Source organism: Sebastes umbrosus, chromosome 17, assembly GCF_015220745.1.
Source record: "Sebastes umbrosus isolate fSebUmb1 chromosome 17, fSebUmb1.pri, whole genome shotgun sequence".
Lineage (NCBI taxonomy): Eukaryota > Metazoa > Chordata > Actinopteri > Perciformes > Sebastidae > Sebastes > Sebastes umbrosus.
The window spans coordinates 1,548,284-1,569,411 of NC_051285.1; the positions used below are offsets into that span (position 1 = coordinate 1,548,284).

At 35.8% G+C, this 21,128-nt stretch overlaps 2 protein-coding genes across 6 annotated transcripts in view; one reads left to right on the forward strand and one right to left on the reverse strand.

Moving 5' to 3' along the window:
- The window catches only part of trim37 (tripartite motif containing 37), a 22,431-nt gene extending 20,367 nt beyond the window's left edge, over window positions 1-2,064 (reverse strand). For 2 of the 4 annotated variants that reach the window (XM_037748981.1, XM_037748979.1), the window contains exons 1-2: window positions 1,833-2,062; window positions 46-121 (exon numbers count right to left, since the gene is read on the reverse strand). In XM_037748981.1, the coding sequence (XP_037604909.1) occupies window positions 46-66 (21 nt within the window). In that variant the 5' untranslated portion in view covers window positions 67-121; window positions 1,833-2,062. Of the gene's footprint in view, window positions 1-45; window positions 122-1,832 lie in introns of all 4 variants that reach the window. The other 2 variants (XM_037748980.1, XM_037748978.1) reach the window with 2 other exon arrangements.
- A 1,326-nt stretch (window positions 2,065-3,390) lies between these two features.
- pou2f3 (POU class 2 homeobox 3) lies at window positions 3,391-20,888 on the forward strand. Of its 2 annotated transcripts, XM_037747715.1 has the most exons (14): window positions 3,391-3,528; window positions 3,783-3,839; window positions 9,510-9,538; window positions 11,758-11,859; window positions 13,375-13,480; window positions 14,034-14,096; window positions 14,233-14,321; window positions 14,527-14,703; window positions 15,729-15,870; window positions 16,101-16,234; window positions 17,534-17,698; window positions 17,918-17,960; window positions 18,617-18,737; window positions 19,226-20,888. In XM_037747715.1, the coding sequence occupies exons 2-14, from the start codon at window positions 3,791-3,793 to the stop codon at window positions 19,266-19,268; spliced, it is 1,263 nt and encodes a 420-aa protein (XP_037603643.1). In that variant the 5' UTR covers window positions 3,391-3,528; window positions 3,783-3,790; the 3' UTR covers window positions 19,269-20,888. The 2 variants fall into 2 exon arrangements, with proteins under 2 accessions (XP_037603643.1, XP_037603644.1); XM_037747716.1 differs by lacking the exon at window positions 14,034-14,096.
- Window positions 20,889-21,128: the final 240 nt, after the last annotated feature.

The following is a 21,128-nucleotide window of genomic DNA, read 5'->3' on the forward strand; positions in this document are numbered from 1 at the left end:
TCATCCAGCTGTTGGTCTGACCTGAGGTGTGTGTGAGATACATACCTCAACACTTTGTTCATCCATTTCGGTTTGAAGTTGTTGATCTCAGGGACAAATCAAAGAAGTCGTAGCCAGTGATCTAAATAGAAAAGCATTATTTAACTACCTTTAATTGTGCTTTAAGCATTCAGGGTCCACACTTTTTTCGACACAGCCTACTTCATATTTACCATTGGCAGAGCATTTTGGCAAATTTTCTTGGGCGCTCCCCACATAATCAGCTGTGCTGCTCATCCCACAAATGCATGATCCTTACCAGTTGGACATCATTGTGAAGGTAAATAAACAGGCTTACCAACCATGTAAAATACAATGACCATTGGCATTGTAACAACAGAGAAATAATCCACCAAACACAAGTTTCCAAACTTTTTTTTCCCAGTTTATATAAAGATATTTGTCTGGTCCTTGAATAAAAGTACAGATAATTCTATATTAAAGCTACAAACATCCCTGTTAGCTTGTAGTCAAACTGCCACCCAACGTTAAAGGCCCAGCATCAGCAGCTAACTATAACTAACCTCTTAACTAATGCAGAAGTTAATTCAAATCAATCATTGCAGCTGCAAAACAGTAAAAGAAGACATACAATTCACTGTGATGAACTGCACAAGTGTCAAGTCTTTTTACAGGTTCATATTGTATAGAAATGAGATGAAACCAACCTTAAATTCTAACTATGTTTAGCCTGTTTTGTGAAGATTGATGAATGCACAACATAGTTTTATTGTTTTATTCTCATTATTTTAGCATTATGTGTTATTTTGTTTTACTGTTCAGAATTTCAGAATTATATTGTTTTTATTTCTGTTAAATAGCCATTATTGAAGGAAAGATGAAAAAGTGCAAACCATTCAATGGTAATATATATAAAGACATTTCTATGGTCCTTGAATAAAAGTAGAGATAATGCTATATATATTTTATTGCTACATTTAATGACATATTTATTTATTTATTAATAAAAGTAGAGATAATGCTATATATATATATATATATATATTATTGCTACATTTAATGAAATATTTATTTATGTATTAATAAAAGTAGAGATAATGCTATATATATTATTATTGCTACATTTAATGACATATTTATTTATTTATTTATTAATAAAAGTAGAGATAATGCTATATATATATTATTATTGCTACATTTAATGACATATTTATTTATTTATTAATAAAAGAAGAGATAATGCTATATATATATATGTATATATATATATACATATATATATTATATTATTGCTACATTTAATGATATATTTATTTATTAATTTATTAATAAAAGTAGAGATAATGCTATAATATATATATATACATATATATATATATTATTGCTACATTTAATGACATATTTATTTATTTATTAATAAAAGAAGAGATAATGCTATATATATATATATATATATATACACATATATATATATATATTATATTATTGTTACATTTAATGATATATTTATTTATTAATTTATTAATAAAAGGAGAGATAATGCTATATATATATATTATTATTGCTACATTTAATTACATATTTATTAATTTATTAATGTATTAATAAAGGTTCATATAATGTTATATTAAAGCTACAAACATCACTGTGAGCTTGTAGTCAAACTGCCACCCAACATAAAGGCCCAGCATCATCAGCTAACTGTAACTAACCTGTTATCCAGCTGTCTTTATGCTTAATAACATAAATAAACATGAATAATCAGATAATAATATCAGGCTCTGTATAACTGTGATGCTAGCATGTTAGCATTAGCAGGGTGTCTCTCTTACCTTCACAGAGACTCTTCTGTCTGTTTCACCTCATAAACTACCGATTTAACTACATTATCTGTCCCAGCACACAGCAGGCGTTCACTGTGCTGCTTTATCTACAGTTAAACATCAATAATCTGTTATTAAAGTCAGGAATAACGAAGATAAACGGCTGTTTTTATCAATAAACTGAAGATGAGTCGTTAGCTGGAGGCTGTGACGCGTTCTGTCCCCTAGCGATAACCAATCAGAGGGCTGCATTTCATCTTCGCTTGATTTTATTTGTGTCGCGTTTGTCAGGCAGTTTAAAGGAGCGTTACCGCCACCTAGTGGACAGACGACAGACTGCAGAACTAGTGAAGACAGTGGTGGTAGTACTATATAATATCAGCAACAAAATATATTTAAAGTACCAAACGTAAAAGTACTCATTATGCAGAATGGCACATTTCAGGGGAAATTAAACAGAATAGTAAATAAACAAGAGAATTAATACAAAGACAAGAACATAAAGAGGCAAATTAAAACAGAAATATCAATTTATGTCACATATTATCTATTAATTAAAGGCTACATTTATTTTTAATATTATTATTGCTACATTTAATGACATATTTATTTATTTATTTATTTATTTATCTATTTATCGAGTCAGTTATTTATTTATTCATTTATTTTTTATATTGGCAGATACCGTCCTCCATAATTCACAACTTTAATGTTGCAGCTGGTAAAAGTGGGGGTAACTTTAATTATTTTACTTTTTTAATATTTACTGCTGGTTAGCTTAATTCTTAATGATACATAATCATTTATTAGTTGAATAAAATTTTGTATCAATAATTTCAATCTGCAATGTAACTCAAATAAATGTAGTGCAATAAAAAGTACAATATTTGCCTCCAAAATGTAGTGAAGTAGTAGGTGTAAAGTAGCATACAATGGAAATACTCAAGTAAAGCACAAGTACCGCACTCTACTTGAATACATGTATTTGATTACATTCCCCCACTGACCGAGGACATACATAAATAGATAATCAACTAAAAGAAAATTATTGTTGATGGATAGATATCAATTATTATGCTTGGCTGCTTTTTTCTTCTGAATACAGCTTTGAATGCCTTTAAGATCTCTGTACCTAGTTGGCGTACGGCTGATTATTATCAACACTGTACAGAAAGTGTAATGTCCTTTAAAGCTGAAACAATTAGTTGATAGAAAGTCAAAAATTATGATTTTTTTTTAAGTTAGATTCATGAGAAAAGTCTAAATTTGGGCTTATTTAGTAAAAATTATAAAATAGTACGAGCCAACATTTTTTTTAAAGTTTATAAAAGTACATATATGTTACATTTTGGCTTATTATTTAATGTTTCTTACTTAAAACATCTTGTTATCCAGCACTCTGAGGATGACACACACACACACACACACACACACACACACACACTTGCTGTAATTTGCAGTAACCCCATTGTTGTTTTATGCAAACAGTCTGAAGCTGGATAGGACGCTCTGAGGCAAATATGCAAATCAGCCTATCAGGCAGTGCAGGGGGTAGTACTGCAGAGGTGCACGCTTCTCCACTTAGGAAAATGCTGATGAGCAGCCGTGGATTTCCAAAACTTTTTATCCCCAATATACCTGCTTCATTTTGAATAATCAGGGAGGACGGACGTCAGCTGGAGCAGCAACAAACTGTCTGTCTGAGGTGAGGCACTTCTCCTTTACTCATCAGTTATTATTATTATTTAATATATTTAATAAAGAGTTGTGGTTACTGCTTTATGGGAATATCTGCCTTGCTTATGAATATTATAACTAGTAGAGTTTGGTGGTGGATGGGAGGAGGAGGAGGAGGAGGGGAGGCATTAGAATAAACTCAAGAGATCATTTTCCTGGATGCTTCATCGTCCCGGTGAAGTTACAATCCTGTATGAAAATCAGCCATATTTATCATTACAGATATTAAGATGAGCGCAGACACGGTGGAGCAGTCGGAGGCTCCAGCCAACCAGGCAGGTAAGGATGTTTCACCTTTTTCTCCTCATGGTAAACACAACACACACAGAGAGAGAAGCTCAACAGATGTGAGGTTGTTGTGATGCTGCACTTCCACAGAAACAGTTTGTTCATGTGAATGTTTTATTTAGGGAGCTTCAACGTGAAGAGTTTATTATAGGAAGATAATATATATAGTGTCTGGATTATCTGAGAGGATTTTTGTTGTCTCAAGTTTACAAAATATCTTTAAATATCATTTTGAATCCTGCTTTTTAGAGTCAAAATTTTAAGTTCAATGATCTTTGGTGGTGTTTTTTACCTCAGGTTTTTAGAAACGTTTATTATTTAAGTACAACGTCAGCACAAAGAGTAGGTTTTTAAGCAACAAATATGTTCCTCATACCTGATGTGGTACAAATAAAAGCATCATTTTGACCAGCTGGTGTCTCGTAGAGAGAGAGTCTGTGAGAGTGTGAGTGTGAGTGGATATTGTGACAGTTGGTCGCCATACCAGGATGCCCCCGAGGCTGTTTGCAGAGAGATGCGTGCTGGCTGCCCGGGGGCCGAGGACACCAGCCAGCCAGCCACAAAACAAAAAACCAGGAACCAGTAACAGAAAAAAAAGTGGAACTTTTTTGTTGAGACAATGGCAGCGTGAGAGAAGTGAACTTTGTGTTTTTGTTAACATGCCATCACTGAACTGCTCTTTATGTCGGTTTATGATCACATCAGATGGGACACTTTGATTCAGAAGAAATGTTCATGCAGCTCTCATCATCAGTCATTAGGAGACCTGAGTGTATTAATATCAGGTCAAATATATACAATATAGATTTATATAAGTGGATGGATTACTGAACTGGCCTATACGGGGCACAGAGGGGCACAATGTGTCAGGGCCCCCCCTGGCCTTCACCGACGAAATGTCACTTAAAAAGACACGTACCAACCAGGAAGAGACTCAAAATGACCACAAAGACAACTAACGATTACAAAGAGACATAAAAAGACTACAAAGAGATGCAAAACAACTACAAAGATACTCAAAACAACTATAAAGAGACTCAAAACGACTACAAAAATACTCAAAACAACTACAAAAGAGACTTAAAACGACTACAAAGAGACGTAAAACAACTACAAAGAGATGCAAAACAATTACAAAGAGACGTAAAACAACTACAAAGAGATAGAACAACTACAAAGAGACGTAAAACAACTACAAAGAGACGCAAAACAACTACAAAGAGACGCAAAACAACTACAAAGAGACACAAAACAACTACATAGACGCAAACAACTACATAGACAACACACAACAACTACTAAGAGACAAAACAACTACAAAGAGACACACCAACAATTACAAAGAGACAAAACAACTACAAAGAGGCGCAAAACAACTACAAAGAGAAAAAATGACTACAAAGAGACACACAACAACTTTAAAGAGACAAAACAACTACAAAGAGACAAAACGACTACAAAGAGACAAAATGACTACAAAGAGACACACAACAACTACAAAGAGACAAAACAACTACAAAGACACAAAGTGTCCACAAAGAGACTCACATTACTATGAAAAGGGGCAAAACAACCAAACTATAACACACTATATTTTTTTATTATTTAAGATTAACTAGGAACTGATGAACTCGGGGCAGAGAGCAGGTTTTGGTTCATTTCATAGAAATTGTTGACAATAATACAAATATAGAATAACATCAGACATCCTTTAAATCAGGGATTGTCAAAGTGGGGTCCGTAAAATAATTAATAAATTGTAAATCTATGCTGTATCGTTAAAAAGTGCATATCTACAGACCATTTACACCAATAAAACAATCATATTGTAACTCCCACCCACGTTAGCTTTGGGCCAATAGAAACTCTAATATGATATGATGTGACACACAGTTCATTGCTTTTAAGTTGAAGCTGTAGAATGTTACGTTTAAATATCTGGATTTATTAGAACTATGTCTTGCTGCTGTTAATTTTCTGAACGCTTTTAAGATCAATTACTTGACATGTAGGCTATAAGTAGTGTCAAGTTTAAATTTAAAGTTAATGCAAATATGTTTTAACGCCACTAATTTCTTCAACGCATTAACGCAATTAATCTTTCTGAGGTTGTAGCAGTTTTAAAGTGAAGATACTGGCATCATATGAAACTATAAAACCTGATGAATCCATCGGTGCCAACCATGTCATACTAGCTTGTAGTGAAGGAGGCTAAATAATGCTCCAAAGTCACACTAAGTTTCGGCGAGTAAAAAACTAATGTCCATGTTCAAAGGGGTCCCTTGACCTCTGACCTCCAGATCAGTGAATGTGAATGGGTTCTATGGGTACCCACGAGTCTCCCCTTTACAGACATGCCCACTTTATGATAATCACATGCAGTTTGGGGCAAGTCATAGTCAAGTCAGCACACTGACACACTGACAGCTGTTGTTGCCTGTTGGGCTGCAGTTTGACATGTTATGATTGGAGCATATTGTTTTATGCTAAATGCAGTACCTGTGAGGGTTTCTGGATCAATATCTGTCATTGTTTTGTGTTGTTAATTGATTTACAATAATAAATATATACATACATTTGCATAAAGCAGCATATTTGTCCACTCCCATGTTGATAAGAGGATTAAATACTTGACTAATCTCCCTTTAAGGTTCATTTTGAACAGATAAAAAATGTGCGATTAATTCAATTTTAATTATGGACTATCATGCAATTAAATGCGATTAAATATTGACATTAAATAACAATGCAAATTGACCTGCTGTGAGACTAATAAAGAATTATCTCATATTAACTTATCCAACATCACAGTTTTTGACGTCCGTTCATATGCATATTGGATCAATTCAAATCGGAAATGTACAGTGATTTATTGCAACTCCAAAAAACAATATACTATTAGTAATAATAGTGCAAACAGTATACAGTATTACTACTTTTTACAGTATGAGGGCCGTCCCGAAAAAAGCTTCGGTGAGAAATATTCAAAGGTATTTGAAGCTTTGCAGCATGAATAATGAATAATGAATAATGAATAATACATGTGGGATTATTCATTAGTTCTTGGGCTATTTTGGGATTAATACTTTAATATACATACTTATATAAAAAAACAAAACATTCTAATACTGATTGGAGGTTGATTACCATGGCAACGGTCAAAGCTTCAAAGTAAACAGTAAAATCTCTCTTTTTTCTAAGCTATTGTTGATAAGTTTTATATTTTGGATTAATAAAGGGAGTAATAAAGCACTCTATCTATCTGAGATACACGTTCTGTGACTTTATACTGTATAAATGTCACGTTCAGGCTGAATAATATTAATTAATTCAGCCCTCAAGACAAACGGAAGTCAAACAGATGAGTGTGTGCCAAAGGGCTGGTATCACTCCACTTGTTCAAAGAGCAGTTTATAATAATTCACTCGCTGCTTTTATTCGTCTGCTCACCTAATAAAACACTCTAAGGATTTAACAGATGGAGGGGAAGACAAAACAACTGGTTCAAATGGAGAATTTGTTGTAGCCAGTGTCCAGTGTGTGTGTGTGTGTGTGTGTGTGTGTGTGTGTGTGTGTGCAGACGGAGAGCTGGTACCAGGCTTCCTGCGCTCAGAGATGATTTGCATGTCTTGGTCATTTCCATACTGGAAGTTTGGCTGTGATGCTGGTTGTGCTGGGGGGCAGTGACATAGTGGGGTGGTGGTGAGGTGATGGGAGGGGTTTATAGGTGTATTTGCATCGCGTGTCTCACGCATACACACACACACACACACACACACACACAGTCCCATAGGCACGATTTGACATTCAAATGATTTGAGCTTATCCAGAACACCTTTGAACTCTCCTCCTCTATCAGCCTCTCCTCTCCTCTCTCTCTCAACACCGACCGACTGCAGCAGGAAAACTGAACTTCTTGAAAAGACTCATCAGAAGTTTGTTCTTCTATAAACCAACAAAGTCTCACTGCAGTTTATGAAATTGATTTAATCTATATGATTCATGTACTACAAATTTTTTCGAAACGCTCAGCACGACTTTCATCAACGTATTTTTAGTTTTTTTTCCAATGAATCTCCAGCAACATGTGACGCATGTGTCAATTTCCGCTCCAGTCTTTTCAAAATAAAACTACTCAGTTAGGTGTTGGAATAGATTGACTTGGTTAGGCAACAAACTGCTTAATTAGGTTTAGGAAAAAATCGCAGTTTAGGTTTAAATAATACTGGAAGTGGCGTGATTTAAAGGGACTGTTTGTAACTTCTTCCAGGTATAAATCATTGCTGGTCGGTGTCTCATGGTCGCTCTTGTGTGGCTACGCTGTTCAGACTCAGACTCCAACACAAACTCCAGTGAAGCACCAAAACCTCTTGGTTGTATCTAGTGAAGCCCGCCTGTTAAACAGTGTTGGCCGCGGTCGGAGGACGCGGGGGAGACCGTAGCTTTGGTCTCCAGGACCGGAGTCTCTGCTGTACTCTGCTCCTCTGCTCCTCTGCCTGCCTTCACTCACACACCGCGCTCGTTCTCACTCTTTTGCTCCACCTCTCACGTGCATGCTGCTCACTCCACACTGCAGAAGAGTTAGTTTAGCTCTGAGAATATCTAGTGAATGTTCAGTGGACGTTTGTGCAGAAATAACTGCTGCAGCTCCTCCAGACCAACAGAGGTTTCCCGTGTCTTGTGAAGTGACGGGGCTCCGCAGAGAGAAACGTTATCGTCTCCGACCAAAACTCCGGCGTCTCCCCCGTTCCCTCCGGCCGCGGTCGGGAGGCTGAGGCAGGAAAAGCCAACACTAGGATCAGCAGTGATTCATGGAGAGACCTTGGTCTGGTCAGCTAACATTACTGCCAAGCAGCTGAAATATAGAGTGATATTGTGCTTTTAGCTGACGTGTGTCTCCTCACTGTGTTGAGTGATGCTCCTTCATGTCTATGTAGAGCGAGCACAAGCGCCAACAACAGGACGCTGACTTTAGTTGACTTAACGGCCACAGGTGAAGCTGTTAACAAGACATTTCTGATTCTCACATAGAGTCCCTTTAAGTACGGAAGTTATGTGAAAAATAAATCAACGTTGACTTCTGGTTTCACACGAGACACGAACACCGGACTCCTGGGAGAAAGTCCTGTGGTTTTTGACCCTCCCACCCACGCCGACCTCTTCCTCATACATCTATCTATCTATCATTTTACATGTGTTATTAATCTGTTTTTGTTGCATCTCTGTGTGTTTATGTTGTGGTTTAGTTTGTACTGATTCAATTCAACCGTCAACTTCTTTATATCTTACTTTTAACATTTTAACTTGGGACCATGTGAGAAACAAGTTGTTCTTACTGTAACACGTTTTTCCCTTGAGAGTGGTGTGTTTTGTAGATCCATAAATAAATACAATTTAATACAAATAAAAAAAGTTAACTTTGTTTTTCCAGCACTAGTTTTCGTTCATTTTGATTTAATTTGAAATAAAGTTAGATGAATTGAAGCCATTGCAGCCGTAACAATAGAACCATTTAGTGTTGAAATAATTGTATAAACATAAATATCATGTCTCACGTAAACATGTAGCCAACACTGAATGCCAACAGACTTCTTTATATGATTTCATTTGTTCTGTGTGTCACAAACCTGAATCTCTTTCTCTCTCTTTTCTGACTTTTAGAGCAAATAGGAATCAACTTCAGCCGACATGTGAGTACCAGAGTTTTTAATAACTTCCTGTGTTCAGATTCACATGAATGAGGATTTCATGAATGAGGTATCTCTCTCTCATCGGGAGGATTTGGATTGTTTTGTTTATCGTGTAGTAACACATTCATGTTTGTATTCAACACAGTCATGTGAACACTCTCATCATGTATTTTTAGGGCAAACATGGATCAAAATTCACTTCTTAATCTTTAAAATCTTTAACATTAAAGTACCATCCAGAACCCCTTTAGGAGCTTGAAGTAGTAAACCTGTTCATAATATATATATACAGCAGGATAACAGATAGGAACTGTATTTTTTAAGCAAGTAAAGTAGTAAATAGTGCATTTGTTGGGGACTATTTTCAGCTGCGGATTAATACACATTTGTCCTGTAGTATAGAGCCGTTGATCCAGTTGCAAGCAGTTTAACCATCTTCTCAGATCTATTAATTATATATATATTCACTTTCTGTAATAATTAGGGCTGTCAAATTTTGGAATCTAGCATGTCATGAAGGAGGTTAAATAACGCTCCAAACTAAAAGTTGGCGAGGAAAAACTGTCATGTCCATTTCCAAAGCGGTCCCTTGACCTCTGACCTCCAGATCAGTGAATGTAAATGGGTTCTATGGGTACCCACGAGTCTCCCCTTTACAGACATGCCCACTTTATGATCATCACATGCAGTTTGGGGCAAGTCATAGTCAAGTCAGCACACTGACACACTGACAGCTGTTGTTGCCTGTTGGGCTGCAGTTTGACATGTTATGATTGGAGATTTTTCTGACTTTTTTTGGGACATTTTCAGACATTTGTTTTACTTTTTTTTGGACAGTTGTCGGAGATTTGTCGTACTTTTTTCAGACATATTTTGGACATTTTTCAGACATTTCTTTTCAACTTTTTCAGAGTTTGTTTTTCAGAGTTTTCCAGATATTTTTCGGACATTTTTTGACTTTTTTTTCTTTTCTTTTACATATTTTTTTTAACTTTTTCGGACATGCTAAGTCTTTATTCTAAATGCAGTACCTGTGAGGGTTTTTGGACAATATTTGTCATTGTTTTGTGTTAATTGATTTCCAGTAATAAATATAGATATATTTATTTGCATAAAGCAACATATTTGTCCACTCCCATGTTGATAAGAGTATTAAATACTTGACTAATCTCTCTTCAGAAGGAAAACTGATTTATATTTGCTAATTATCATGGTCAAATTGATTTATATTTATTAATTATCTGAGAGAAATTTATTTATGTTTAAGGATCTGAACAAAAGTAATTTATATTTTCTAAATATCTGATGAAATTAATAAATATTTACAAATTAACTGGGTGAAATTGATATAAGGTAACTAAATATCTAGATAATTGGATTTGGATTCACTTAATAAAATGAATTATATTAACTCGGTGTTGCAGAACTTTAAATATATTCACTAACATTGAATGTCACTTTGTTGCCATTCATTTTTGAATGTCTAATCTACTAAATATCAGGCCTTCTTCGTGCCAGTTTACTCAGGTTGGGTCATAAAAAGCAGCAGCTAAACATTTATTTGGGGAACATTTTTCAAGTGCAAAATACAACAATAAAGTAGAGAGGGGCTTTAATAAATGTGTAAACTTGTTATATAGATCAATTCATCGCTGGTTTCTGTCTCTGATAACAAGTACAAGAAAGATTATCACAAGACTTTCTGTATAATTATTAATAACGAAGCTCAGTTGGAGTATAAATAGCCGAGAGCGACGAGAACGCTGCTGATCGTTTTGCCTTTTATCAACTGACTGTGAGACGGCTAACATCCTCGGGGATAAATGTCAACAGTGACTGCCATCTCTTCAGAAACATCTCAAATAGTTTGCAGCTATTTGGATACTTCTCCAAACACTCTTTTTTCTTGGCAAGGAGCAGGGTTTCTTTCACAGCGCTCAGTGTTTTCAGGAAGTGCCATGATGGCTTTCAGGGGTTAGGTCGGTGGGGGTTTATTTGCATACTGGCTTGCCCAAGGGGAGGGAGAGAGTCTATCACTCTTTGTGTCGTGTTTAGTGACCAAACTGGTCCTAGAGCGAGTGAACACGAACACAAACACACGTCAACATGCACTCATTTGCCCCTGAGATTATCCTCACACTATGTTTCTTATCCTTTATATTATTAAATGTATTTATTAGAAGTTAATACTGTTACTGGTTGTGCTTTCGATGTCTCAGATAAAGACAGAGGACATCAACGACTCGCATCATTCAGCTGCCACGCTGAAGACATGTCACCTGACACAGAGCTCTCCCGTGCCTGGAGGTCAGCTGTCTGGGGTCGGTTGTTTATCTTTTAAACAGTATTTATATTTACCATATTCAACATATGAACACAAACACAGACGGCTCCAAAAATACACAACCTCTGACTTAGATCCATGATATAAGATGTGCACATGATGTACTGTCTGTAAAAGATTATATATAGAAAATAAATGTGCAAATATAAAGAGGAATAAATAAATGTATAAATATCGAAATATAAAGACAATTAATAAAATATTAAAGAATAATTTTATTCATTTATTTTCACATTTATTTGTTCATTTATTTCTGTATATATTTTCTGTACATTATATTATATATTTTAAAATATATTTATTTATTTTTTCATATATATTACTCTATTATTTTATTTAAAAAAATGCAGAAATAAATACGTTTAGGGTAATAAATAAGGGGTGAAAGCAAAAATCGTGCAGAAATAAATAAATAACAAATAAATAATACATAAATACAAAAATAAATACATAAATTTAAAAACACATATAAAATAACTAAAAATAAAAAGTAAATAAATAAGGGAATTATTACAAAGATAAATAAATAAAAAAGCTAATTAAAACAGAAATATCAATTTATATCACATTTTATTAATTAGTTAATGGCTACATTTATTTTTAATATATTTTACTGAATTTTGGGACATATTATTAAATTATTGAGTTATTCATTTAATTATTCATTTATTTTTGATTATTAAATGTGAAAACAAATTAAAATGAGTATAAGTATTATTTTATATTTTGTTTGTTGTTATTTGTCTTTACATTTCCACATTTATTTTCTTATTCTTTTACGGCTTTATTCTTTTTTTATGGCACTCCTATGACTCCATAGAAGAAGTATAATATATATATATATATTATACTTCCTCTATGGAGTCATAGGAGTGCCATATAACCATATAACATTTTTATTATGTATTATAAAATACATAATAAAATATACAGAAAATATATACAGAAATAAATGAACAAATAAATGTGAAAATAAATAAAAATGCTAATCATTATTCTTTCATATTTTATTAATTGTCTTTATGTTTCCATATTTATACATTTGTGCCATATATATAATATATATATATATATACTTTTTCTATGGAGTTATAGGAGTGCCATGAAAAAGAATAAATTCTAAAAGATACAAATAAATATCTGAAGAGAAAGAAGAAACATTAATAATAAAAGTTGTTTACTTTAACTACTTTATTTAACTTTGGGATGTTTCATCCAAAGCAAATCATCATATTTTATAAGCTGACCACATGTTTTGTATTGAAAATAGTAACTAATGCTGAAAGAAAAAGTAGTTCCTTCTGAAAATGTAGAATGATGAAGTAAAGTACAAATACCTCAGAATTAGTGGTAAGTAAGGTGCTTGTGTAAATGTACTTTGCACCACTACAGAGTGCTCATATAAACAGGACTCCACCCTGACATCTGTATCTACAGGCGAGTGGAGACTCACGTTGTTGTTGTGTTTGTTTGTGTTTGTTTTCTCCAGCAGGAGCACACCTCCCTCCACACCATGCAGCAGCTGGTTCTGATGCCTCCGTCTCACCTGTCGTCTCCGTCCCCCTTCCTGCTCTCCCAGAGCCCCACCAGCCACCAAGGTGGACGCTCCACACTCACTTATTCTCATGCTTTTAACTACATATGTTGTGCCCCTGATTCAGAAGCTTTAATTAAAGGGACTAGACTTTTGGGGAATATGCGTAATCACATTTCTTGCAGAGAGTTAGACGAGAAGATCCACCTTCATGTCTGTACAGTTAATATAAATATTATAATATTTTAGCTTTGCATAGAGACTGGAAACCAAAGGGAACCACCCAGCTCCTTTAAATCTCATAATTAACATGTTATATACTGTTTGTTTAATCTGTACCAAAGTGTGTTTTAAGCGAGGTTATGTGCGTGACTTTTTCTTTGCACGGTGCAGTAAAAAAGTAGAAATATATTTATTAGAATAGATGTGCTGTCTTCAAGGAATAGTCCAACATCTTCCTTTTGCAAGAGTTAGATAAGAAAACTGATATATCCATGTCTGTGCGTTTAAATACAGATAGCCTAACTTAACATCAAGAGGTTCTGTGCAAAGTTTAAAAATGTGCCTTTGAGCTAATTAAGTATCAGGAGGATAAAAACAAGAATTTGTGATTTTAGGGGGATTTACTATTGATGGACAACAGTTTATCCATCCGCCCAGTACGTCTGCCTCTGTCTACGGTATAAACAAAACAACCTCTAAAGCTCTCTGAAGTTTAATCTGTGCATGAACGGAAATCATAATTTGCTCCATTCTTAACAATCTTGCAGTCCCTGAACAGATAACTGATCTAACCCTGTTGTTCTTCCTTTGCAGCCCTCCTGCAGCAGAACCTGCTGTCTCTTCCCTGTCAGAGTCAAACTAGTCTCATGCAGCATCAACCTGGACTGGCTCTGACTCCACAGGTACATCCACACCACTTCCTGTCTACATTCACACTAACACAAAGTACAATGCACCAAGAACGTCTGGCCAAGTTAACGTTGCGTCTTGCAGATACATTATGGTTGTTGTTGTGCTACAGGACAGTAAAAAAAACTGTTGTTTTCATTTACATCACCTGGAAACTGAAAGATTGTTCTCCTGTGCTGTCTCTCCGATCTGATCCAGGCTATGAGTCGCTCCGGTCTGGCCGGGCCGTCGATGGAGAACCACATGGACATGTCCCACCTGCAGATGCCCAAACACATGTCAGTCCCACCACAGGAGGAACCCAGTGACCTGGAGGAGCTGGAGCAGTTCGCTAAAGCGTTCAAACAAAGACGCATCAAACTGGGCTTCACCCAGGTAATTAAGAGGAAGAACTACACTACGATCGAGTTATGAATATTTATATAAACCAAGAACGAGTTTCTAAAGTCCTTAAGGATATTTACTTTCAAACGTATATGACGGTTTTTGTATCCTGTAATTCTCAGGTTGCTCCCTCAGGTCGTATTCATGGTTTGATGACTAGAACAACTTTACAGTTACATCTCAGGTTCTCAGCTTTCAGATGATGTACACCACTTCTATGTGACATCTACTGTTGACCTGCTATCTCCCCCTAATGACCCCCTGTAAGGAAGACTAAAACGGGTCTATTGTGGGTCTCTGAGGGTTAAGTTTAGGCAACAAATCCATTTAGTCAGGTTTGGGAAAAACGTCATGGTTCGGGCTTAAAATAAGGAAGTAAACTAAGTAAAATACACATGTAAACAACGTGATAGAAGTACGGAAAACACGTCACAAACATCGCTAACGTAACTACAAAACATCTCAACAACTCTTTAAGACACGAACACTGGCCTCCTGGTTGAAAGTCCTGTCTTTGTTTGACCCTTCTGTCCACCATAAACAGTCTTTCTCACGTTTTTATTCTACGTCACTCTCTCTGAGCGTAGCATGTTTATGTTGATGCATTTACCTTGCATTCAATACAGACTACATGGCGTATAAATGACACACCAAAAGCAAGAACGGCGTTCTTATTGCACGCTAAATAACTTGCCGTGTCATTCATACGTCATGTAGTGTGTACAGGTTGGGCTAAACTGACTCGATTTTGGTTGGTTTGGATCAATTTTTTAAAAAGATGTCTTCACGTTTGCAGCGATCAGATTTTATTTTCATGACAAACATCAATTTATGGTTTTTATTTTGATCCAATATGATTAAAATGTTCTGATATTTGATCAAATATGAGCGTGAAAGTTCACTCTTGATCTTGAAAACAGCAGTTTCTAATCAAATATATTTGGTGCTTACTCTATACTTTGACTTTTGCATGATGAGAGGGTGATATATAGTTCATGTCTGTTGTGTTTTCACAGGGAGATGTGGGCCTTGCGATGGGAAAACTGTACGGGAACGATTTCAGCCAGACCACAATCTCTCGCTTCGAGGCTCTCAACCTCAGCTTCAAAAACATGTGCAAGCTCAAACCGCTGCTGGAGAAATGGCTGAGCGACGCAGGTACACCACAGTGACCACCATTTTTACTTTTTAATTAAAGTACCACTGATTATTCTGATTAGTAAACAAGCAAAGCAAATGTAAAATTCAATACAATTGTCTCTTTAAGAAGAATTTTAAGCAGAAAAACAATAATTCTGCAGCACAAAATACGCTCTGAAAGACAGAGTGCAACTGTGACGTACTTTATGATGAATGTTAACATTATATATTTATTTATTTTTCATTAGAGAACTCGCCTCCCGACTCGATGAACAACCCCACCTCTCTGCCGCCGCTGATGGAGGGCTACGGACGCAAACGGAAAAAGAGGACAAGCATTGAAACGAACATTAAGATGACTCTGGAGAAACGCTTCATGGATGTGAGTTCACGACTGAATCAATGCTTCATATAAACACGTTTTATAGTGAGCGCTTTCTAAGTCACTGGTTCCCAACCTGGGGGGCCCGACCCCTACTAGGGGTCACCAAAGCTTCACAGCGGGGTCGTGAGGCCTTCTTGGTTTTAAGGTTTGGAAGACAACCATTTTTTGTCTGGACCGCAGAGGACCATCCCTACAAGCGCAAAACAAAACTCCACCAAGTGTTGGAGTGTCCTCATTGGTCGCTGCTCTTTCAAAACGGCGGAGAACAGTCCTTTATGCAAATGAGCCCGTCCAGAATGACGCGTCCAGCTCACGAAACGTGGACCAAGCCGTCAAACCAGGCGATCTAGTTGTAAAATGAAACGAGATTCAGCAGCGGCACCATCGCCTATTTCTGTTTGAAACGTTTGAAACAGCGAGCAGAAAACCAGGGACCGATCAGGTGCACGCTACGATCGGGTACGTCACCGCTTGAACGGCCAGCTGAGCGGAGCAGCGCGTCCTCTATAGTGTCCTCGCCGGACCTGGTGGACATGTAGCGTTGGATTTAACATCATAGACACAACCGCTGAGTATTTGTAGAACAATTTAGCCGCAAATTCTGAGACTGACCGAACACAGTCCAGACATATTCTAGGTTTTGACCGAGTCTTGTTAAATATACAGTTGGCCTATATCTAAATTGTTATTTTTAAAGTTTGGATTGTTATTTAAGATATAAACTTAAAAATCTGAAAAGTAGTCCACAATAAAAAACAACCAAACAATGTGTAAGCGTCAGGGAGAAGAAAAAAATGTAAAAAAAAGAAGCCTATTTAGTGTGAATGATTGTTAAAAATTTAAAATAAAAAACATAATACAGGCAGAAATTTGTATTAAAAGTTAAAAGTCATAAATATAACAGGAAAACGTATCAATAATCTGCTCAAAATTCATCCAAATCACTCGTTTTACACAAATTTCCTGCAGTTATTGCGTCCAATATTTGGATTATTTGTACAGTTTGTCAGCTGTTCTGTTCTGTTATTGTTATGCATTAAATATAATATGTAATATCCATAAAATGTCACTTAGTCGGGGGTCGTCAGATTACTCAATGATAGAAAAGTTATAGACAAAAGTAACTCCATTACAAACATATTAAGTTATATGTTAATAATAAAGCATGTGTTTAAAGAGACCCTGATGATAGATGAATATCAGTGGTTGCCAGGCAACTATAAACCTCAAAGACTTCCTGTTCTAACATTTAAAGGAGGAAATCATGAACATGTTTTGTTGTTGTTTTGTTTCCAGAACCCGAAGCCCAACTCGGAGGAGATAACTCTGATCTCAGAGCAGCTCGGCATGGAGAAGGAGGTGGTTCGGGTTTGGTTCTGTAATCGGCGTCAGAAGGAGAAGAGGATCTACTGCCCCGTGACGACTCTATCGGTCAAGTCTCACAGCTACAACTCCAGAATGGTTAGCGGTCTAAAAACATTTCCATAGATTCTAACTTACTGATATTTCAGAGCCGTGGTCGGGGCCGTAGATTCTAACTGGCACAAACAATGGGGGTTGGGTTACTTGGTATACAGTATATGTTAAATATGGAACTTGTTGGTTATAAAGCAAGATGAGAAGATATATTACAGTCCTGATATGAAGTTGTCTTTATCTAATCCATTCTCACTGTTTCAGGCCGGAGCATCCAGATCCTACAGCCCTCTGGCTTCAGGTGGAGGCAAGTACTGTTTACATTCAGCTATTGATTAACTTCATTCTTAAAGGTCCCGTATGGTAAAAAGTGAGATTTTCATGTCTTTTATATTATAAAGCAGATTTAAGTGCTTTATAAATACTGTTAAACTATCAAAACGCTCAATATATGGAGAAATACGCACATGTGATTCAGAAATTGTGCATTTGAAACAAGCCGCCAGGATTTCTGTCTATTTGTGATGTCACAAATATACAATAATATTTAGACCATTACACGGTTTTAAACATTCTAAATGTGTCCCAGTTTATTTCCTGTTGCAGTGTATGTAAATAACATCAGCTGACAGGAAGTAAACACGGAACCAAACTGTTGCCTAGCAACGCAATTCCGTTGAAATGCGCTAAAACGGAGCGTTTCAGACAGAGGGTGAATACAGGTATATTCAGGCAGACAGTATGAGGAGAATAAAGTTATTTTTTTTAACATTACAGCATGTAAACATGTTCTAGTAGAAACACAAAATACAAGTATGAACCTGAAAATGAGCATGATGTGGGACCTTTAATGTTGGAAACAACATATTTTCATCTCTTATCTGACTATCCAGAGCTAAACAAACACACCTTTAGAGCTGCATATATGTACTACATAATATTGTTTTTACGTTTTCCTTCCAGTGTCATCTAATTCGTCTCCTAACAGTCTAAGCCGTGAAGCTTCTCCCAACGGTCTGTCCATGTCCTCAGCCTCCATCTCTCTAACGTCTCAGGTCAACCCGGCTTCCTACGGCACACCAGGGTAACAAACATTAACCTGCTTTTACATCTAATACGAGATACAAGAACATGGTTGTTTACATTTTCATTTTTATTTATCATTGTTGTAGGTCTATGGTACGACGGAGTATTAGGGCCACAGAATAAAGTCATAATATTATAAAGTAGTAATTTAACGTGTTATTGAATTTTTTTCTCGTAAAGTTATGACTTTATTTTCGTAATATTACGACTTTTTTTCTCGTAAAGTTATGACTTTATTGTGTAAATCTCAGATGTTTTTTCCCTCAATGTGGTCCTAATACTCTGTAGTACATTGTCTCTTTGGCCCTCACTGCATTAGACTTATATACTATATACTTAGACTACAAACTGTGTTACCTTCATCACAATGATCACATGTTTTGTGGCTCCAGACAGATTGTTATTATTTTTTTTGCCCACAGTGTCTCTTTAGATAGTAAAGGTTGCTGAGCCCTGCTCTAAGTGGATCATTCTTTGTCCTTTCAGGTCCTGGTACCGTACATGGAATCCTGCAGTTTATCCTCACTGAAAACAACTGAAGCTTTTTGAAGATTGTTTTTGTTTTGAGAAGGATATACATTACATACGCTGAAGAGATGTGTTGCGGAGTGAACGCTGTTATGAACAGAGGTTTACGACCGCAGGCTAAAAACCTTAGACGGACCCATAAGACAGCAGAGGACTGCAAACACACACCACCACCTCCACCACCCTGCTGTTACAGGACAGCCTCCAGCTGTTTGATTTGTGTTCATGTGACTCTCTTTACTCTGCGTAGAGGAAAAACACAGAAAAACACACCTGACGAGATATCATTAGTGAGGGATTCTGGGAGTTCGAGCCTCAAATAGACTCGGTTTTAATGATTGTGTGCCATCTTTAATGCTGGACTCTCAGTGGTTGTTGTTGTTGTTATTGTATGTTTTTTATGTTATAGTTGTGAATTTGATTCAATCCTACATTACGTACAGCCAGCCTGTCTAAATAAATATGACAAAGGGATTTCATAGAGCTGTTTGGGCTTTATATTAGTGAACAGAACGGCTTTTGTTTTGGTTATTTCAGCTCTTTACGGCAGTGGTTCCCAACCTTTTTACCCCTTTTCTGTCATTGTGTAAGCTGACGACCCCTGAATAAGTAAATATTTTATGCATATTTCATATTATATTCAATGCATAACAATAACAGTACTGATAAACTGACAAACTTTACAATTAACCCAAATAGTGAACGCAATAACTGCAGGAAAATGAGCGATTTGGATGAATTTTGAGCAGATTATTGATAAGGTTTCCTGTTATTTTTTTGAGGCTTTTAACTTTTAATACAAATTTCTGTCTGTATTAAGTATTCTTTTTTAATTCTTAACAGTCATTCACAATTAATAGGCTTATTTTTTGTCATTTTTTTTCTTCTCCCTGACACTTAGCCATTGTTTGGTTGTTTTTATTGCGGAGTACTTTTCCGATTTTTCCGATTTATATCTTAAATAACAATCCAAACTTTAAAAATAACAATTTAATTTAGTTGTCTTTACAGAAATTAATGAAATATTGAGATATAGGCCAACTATATATTTAACAAGACTCGGTCAAAACCTAGAATATGAGCAGATTATTTCCGGTGAATACTGCATCAGAAATGAGTTTTAATACAATTCTCTCTAGTATATACTTTTTTTTAATTGTTAACAATCATATATACTTAATAGGCTCTTATTTTGACAAATTTAGAGTTTTTTTTACACTTGACCGTTGTTTTATTCGCTCTTTAGTTGTTTTAACTTTAAATCAAGAAGGGTTTTGCTTCAGGTTGGGAACCAGTGCTTTAAGGGCTAAATCTTTATTACAGCGTGGGTCTTATTATTGCAGTTTTGGCCGTCATTTCTATCAGCTCTGATCACAACGGTGAAGAAGAAGAAACAGTGAAACTAATAATCCATTATTGCACTAGAAGTGTGAAAATAAGTGTGACTGGCCTCGGGGCTTTGTTTACAAACCGTCTGATCCTCTGCTCATGTTTGTTGACCTGTTGGACTTCTTTTAGCGATGTTAAGATAAGATAATCCTTGTGTAACAAGAGGCATCAGTAAAAAAACAAAACAAAAAAAACAAGATATAATAAATACGTAAAGATATCGGTGAAAACTTTATGAAAACTACAAAACATAAGACCCAAATTGTAATAAACTGGAATTATAACACACTTTTAAAGGCTCTGAAAACACCATTTTCTAACAAAGTTAGAGCTGTTTTGGTTATTTTCCATGAGAGAGATTTCTGTATTTGTGTTTTTGTTCACTGGTTTGAAGGCGACGTCAGTCCTGATGAAAAACAGGTTCGCTTTAGTGTTTGTTTTTTGTCAACAAATCCCATGAGGAGACCAAAAA